We start from the raw sequence: 6,000 nt of genomic DNA on the forward strand, positions 1-6,000 counted from the left end.
GCCCCTTTTCTCTTCCCCTTCTTGTGTCTCTTTGGTATCTTCTTTGTCGTGTTCCCGTGAAATGTCTGCTGGGTGCTTGTGTGGGCTTTTCGGTTTCTCCCCCTAGCTGTTTCCCCGTGACCTCTCCAACCCGTTTTCTGTGTTGGCTCTTCGGGTCCCTCCCTGGCTGTGTTCCTGTGGCTTCTCCTACCCATTTCCTGTGCTGATTTTTGGGAGCTGTTTGTGGTGCCTATTGCCCTTCCTCTTCCCCTTACCTAATTGGTTTGGTTGGAGGTTGATGTTGGCTGTTTGGCTCCATCTTTTATCCTATATATATGTGATGTTTAGGGAGTTTTAGAGAGATGATATGATGCAACTTTTGGGAGCCTAAACCTGCGGGTTTCATCGTGGAAAAGCTTGCGAGCTTATTCCATTCCTCTCTTCTTCTAGGAAAGCTTGCGAACTTCTCCTCATTCGTCTCGGACTTCTTATCTCGTTCTTCTCTCCACAAGTGTCCACCCCACCTGTATCTTTCTTCTCGATGAATGCAAGCTCCTTTAGGTGTCTTTATTTTGTCGTTTGTAAGCATCAAAGTTTATAAGTCTTTATCTTATAAAAAGTTGTAGTTTGTCATATTTTTCATATTTTGGTGTTTTTTTATCCTAGGAAACGTGTGTTTTGCTTGCAAAATTTTGGGGTTTTTCCCAAATTTTTGCTTGCATCATTAACTTAGACAACATTTGAAACTTACAAGAGCTAGTCACCAGAACAAACAAGTAGTTCTAATGATTTTATGCCAAATTTTTTAAAGATAAAATCACTCCCCGTTTAACCCATAATGAAATTGAGACCATTTTAGGACATCAAAACCATCATCATCCTGAACTTTAAGGCTACCAATATTACAAGCTAAGTAAAAGAAAATTAAGCGTTCTGATTGGAAAAGGCAATAAAATGTAGGAAGAGAACAAAAAAGATGGCCACCACTAATAAAGGATTATATAGGAAATAATTTCCAACAGCTCAAATTTTATAAACAAGTTGTTATTCTTTGCATCCTCATCAAATTAATCCATTTCAAACAGGTCCAAACTAACTGATACCACAACTCGCATTCCTCTTATACAACAAAGAGTGATACCCACTGCATAACGTTGCAACAAATGATTATGTGTTTACCATAACTATTTAAATACTATAATTTCATATCTTCAATCGCTTCAGACCTCCAACGGTCCAACCATATGAAATGTCATACACAACACACCAAAAAAAAAAAGTCAAAAAGTCAACAAATAAAACAAATATATTTGCACAACTTTTCTTCCAATAAAATTCTAACACTTTAAACATTAAGAATGTTAGATTTGATACCATTAAAAACTCATGAAATTGCAAGACCTTATGTCAAGATATTATTCAATTAATAATTACCTGCTCTTTTTGGGAGATGTAAGTCAATCCATTAGATAAATAAAGGTTTTTCTATTAAATTGCTCTAAAAAGATCCATGGAATACCCTATTTTGATTTGAAAAGTCATTTGTGTGTCATATGCAAAGTGCAAAGCAATACCCATTAGACTTCTATATAATCCCATTATGTGTCCCTCATATTTTGTGGTTCCTTTTTTAAATGCTTGCATACCTGATTTGAAATTAATACATCTGTTCATCTAAACAAATCATCACCTTGTGATAGTGAAACTTAATAGCCTCTCTACATGAAACCTTGAAAATTACAAATTGATTATCTTTGTTCATTGCCAAAGGGCAAGGTAATTTCTTTTTCTATGGAAAAGGTGAAAATTCTTTTGAGACAAGTAAGGTGTTCTTCCTTCATCCTCCATCCTCACTATGTCACGACCCGTCCCGGATGCTCGATCTAACGAGGCGGGTACGAAAAGTCGGACGGTAGTACATTTCCAAAAGTGTAAATTTACTCATCATCAAAACTTTTACAATAAACTGAAGAGCCACTAAACAAAAAAAGAATAGATAGGCGAACAATAGCAGTCTGTTCTCGCGATAGCAGGCGATAGTAAAACCTTTTGAAAATGCTTTTTTTCTTGTTCTGAGTGGTCTTCTCCGCCCTTGTCAAATAAAGAGAGAACTAGAAGAGAAAAAGAAGGGTTTCTCCCTAAGAACAATTCATTCTGATACTGCTTTTTGAAGAGTGACTGCAGCTGGCGAGCCCTAAAACTTGCTATCTATACGCTATACGCGCCTTGCTTTTACGAAAAAGAGAGAAAAGAAACTGCTCTTAGTCGCAGGAATGGAACTGAAAAGGGAATACTGAAACTTTCAGGGGGACTGGACTGATAGGCGGGCTTCCCTTCCTCTCCTAATATGAGGAATCTTTTCTCCTTCCGTTCTAAAAAACAAGAGTGAGTTTTCTTTTTTCACCCGCAGAAAAACGCTAAGCGCATGCATTTTTTTGTTCTTCCCAGTGTCAGTTTCAACCTTTCCTGCCATTTCCTCTTACCCTCTATGAAAGCCAGAGCTAGTTGTTGGCGTGTGAAGGGCTTACTCTGCTCTGAGCGAATCCGTTTTAGACCCTCCTTTACGTTCCAGGTACTCCTTTCTCTAGCGCCTTTTGTTTTTTCATTCTCGACGTTGGACCTAGTAGTGGCTAGAACTATGTAGGGGGTCGAGTGACGAATCGAATTGGACTCCCGTCAAACACGAAATTACAAGAACCATACCTGGTCCAAATGATGTGAATTTGGAAGAGGAAGCTCAGAGATTCGGGGAGCTAACTGCTTCCATGGAGTATAGGCAAGCAGAGCAGCATGTCAACAAATGTGAGCAGTACGTAGAATTCATAATGAATCGAGCCCACGAAGCGAAGTACTTGCCACTCGCGCGCGGGATCCATATATATGATCCAGAAACGTCAAGCGGGGTATCGTTATCTTCAGATATGTGGAAGGAAAAAGAGCAAAAAAAGGCGCTCTAAGTACAAGTCTAATGGGAGAAGAACGTTGACTGCATCTTCAACTAGAAAATCTCACCCAAGCGGTCTAACCCCCGGGGCACCGAAGCTAGACGCGGCAAGCGAGATAAAGAAAGCAGCTGGACGGCCTTGCCGCGGGAGAGTCTTTCTCCAATGATAGACTGTTTTTGGGAAAAGAAAGAAAGGAACTCGCCCTTTGACACCAAGGGATTGATAAAGCATAACTAGCTTATGCTTGTACTAGTACAATTTCATTTTTCGTATCATTATTTCCATATTATTTGGTTGATAAGTTATACAGTAAGCTGAGTGTGATAGCGAATTATATAGTCAAGAAAGCATGCATGCCTTTGACAGTTCAATGAGATAAGTTTAAACGGATTGTGACTTCCAGTATCTTAAAATTTCATAATATAGAGTAAGACATTGAAGTTACCCTCCTTGTAAAACTAGCTTTTTAGTTAATTTTGAAAATAATTTCTCTCATGTACAATTAAAACTTCCTAAATAAAGTGTATTATGCAATGATGTTTTAGATATCTCTAATTCATCTTGAAGTCCATTTGTCAATTTGTCAAATTTAAGTTTGTGAATATGCTGCTCTAATTTCACCTAGAAGATGTTGGGTCAGGCTACCAATGTTAGGCTGATTTGGCTGATTAATTGGGCTGGCATAATTTCTGATAAGAATATGAGGAATACATATAACAACAAAAGAATATTTTCCTTAAAAGTGTCTCTCCTAAAGTCTCTATTGTTCAGGAGAACAAATGTTCCATAAAACCATTTTATCAAAAGGCATATTATTCTGCCAACCATTTATTGGTAAAGTACAATGTGCTCCCTCGCTTTTCATGTCAACATGCAGCTCATGTAACTGCCACTAGATGACTAGCGGTTTCTAGCTTTCGTACTAGATAAAATTAAATTAAATTTACTCTTACTAATATCTTGGAACTTCGAAATAAATCTCCTAGTCGCAAAGACCTGCCTTTTTAACATATATGGATAAAAAATGACTGGAGATGAAAAATAATTAAGCAGATGCCATTTATTATCCAACAGATATTAAAATTTGCAAGCTATTGACTTTAGTTGTCAAACATTAAAAAATTGGCTAATATTCTACTATTATAGTTCAATACCCCCTATTTTCAGCTAATAGGCATCTGAAAAGATGAACATACAACAGTTTGCTGCATTGCAGAGAGATGGATTTACCACTGGATCAAGTTGTTCACTTCATACAGAGTTCAGTCAGACTAAGAATGAAAACAAACAATATTTGATTTCTTTACAAAGCCTGTTGAGTCTTGGCCGTGATAATATTTAGCCTATTCAAACATATAATTAAAAGCATCGTCAGAAATCTCACTTTCTAGCCTGTCTGAAGATATCAAAAGAAACCAATACTTTTCATAAATCCTCATTGAATTTGAGATGCAAAATCACATAAGATATCCATCATTAGAAGAGGGAAAAAAATTTTTTTTGACTTACAAAATATCAATCATGGTTACCATGTATACACAAATCTATTGGACATTTTCGTTAAGCTACTCTTCAACTTGATCCGTAATTCCGTATAATCCACTCGCCAACTGTAACATGGAAACCCTAGCAGTACCCTATATTGACACCATTCAAATTTTAACTGAATATAAAACTTGTTCACAGTCTGGAAGAATATACTTTTCTCGCAAAAAAAAATACTGATGCCTCTAATCCAAAAGATGTGTGGAGAACAACCTCTAGCTTCGACGTTGACTACCATCACCGCCAACTCTTTTAAAACTCCGGCTACATTTCACCCCAAGAAGCAAAGTAACAAGAAGGGTAGCAATTACTAATTCGTAAATTTCCTAAGTAGGCTTCGAGAAACCAAAAGTGACAAACTAGTGATTTTTTTTGCCGATACAGCCTGCTAGTGACAACCCGAAGAGAAAACAGCTTACCTGTTGCCTGATGGTGCTCTCTGCGTCCTCCATGGCCTTCATAACTTGGAAAAGGCCGCCTTTAGAGGGATCGCCCATGCCTAGCGCCGAGAACTGTTCGGCGAGGCCAGCGGCGGCCGGCTCGGCGGCTGGGGTCCAAATAGGCCGTGGTTCCAGACCGGGGGCAGCATCCTTCGACGGGTTCCCGTCGTACACACCCATATCAGTGATTGCAGATTGGAGCTATCAACGGAAGAGAATCCAATTCAGGAATTAGGTTCCTCCGAAACAAAAATCGTGAGGCGGACGTGAGAGGAAAGTGGGAGGAAACTGTGAGAGGGGGAAATTCGAGAGAGCCGAGGGAAAGAAGTGTGTTTTTTCTTCCCTCATCCTAGGGAGAAATGGGGTGTTTGTTTCTGGCAAGCCGCGGTGATCAACGCAGAGCAAAGAGGCATTTTGTTCTACCTCTTCAATTCTTTGTTTTTTATTTAGAAAATATTGTAAAATTAACCTAATCTTTAAAATTTTATTATAAGATGAATATATTACATAGATAATGTATATTATATTTATTTTAAATTAAAATAAAAATTTAAAGCTCATTTCAATTAAAATTTTTATCGGAATATCATAAGAACAACAGGTTTTTTTCATTACCATTTTTATATGAAAACCTTAATAAAATATTTAAAATTTTAAATCATATATTTAATTAATTTATATGATTCAATATATCTCATAATACACACAATTGAGTAAATATCGGTGTTGTTTGTTTCTTTGAAAAAATATGTCTGAAAATTTGCTTTCTGATAAAATTATCCCCACTTGTATTAACAAACTACTTTCTAAGTTTCATCGTGAATGAGATTAATTTGAACTTATTTGACTTCTAAAATTTGTTCAAATATGGGGGTTCAAAGAAAATTTGAAACCTAGTTTAAATAAAAGTTTGAATTTTGTTTGTGCTAGTTCAAAGGTTTGAACTTGTTGGGGATAGATATCTCGAGAGTTCTAACAAGAGTAATCCATAGCAAGAGCTTGCTATAGAAGGCATCACTAGGCAATTACTATGCGACCTTAACATTGTTAAGGAAGGAATTTTGGGGTAATCGGTGTGCGATCTCAACATT

At 37.2% G+C, this 6,000-nt stretch overlaps 1 protein-coding gene across 6 annotated transcripts in view; it reads right to left on the reverse strand.

The window, feature by feature from the left end:
* The window catches only part of LOC110111357, a gene marked incomplete at its 3' end in the record, with an annotated part of 56,033 nt that extends 50,709 nt beyond the window's left edge, over nucleotides 1–5,324 (reverse strand). For 5 of the 6 annotated variants that reach the window (XM_028696759.1, XM_028696760.1, XM_020843185.2 and 2 more), the window contains 1 exon segment: nucleotides 4,889–5,324. In XM_028696759.1, coding sequence (XP_028552592.1) covers nucleotides 4,889–5,089 — 201 coding nt within the window. 6 annotated transcript variants of the gene reach the window in all.
* Nucleotides 5,325–6,000: the final 676 nt, after the last annotated feature.

The sequence above is a fragment of the Dendrobium catenatum genome, unplaced genomic scaffold (genome assembly GCF_001605985.2).
Source record: "Dendrobium catenatum unplaced genomic scaffold, ASM160598v2 fragScaff_scaffold_841, whole genome shotgun sequence".
In the NCBI taxonomy this organism is placed as follows: Eukaryota; Viridiplantae; Streptophyta; class Magnoliopsida; order Asparagales; family Orchidaceae; genus Dendrobium; species Dendrobium catenatum.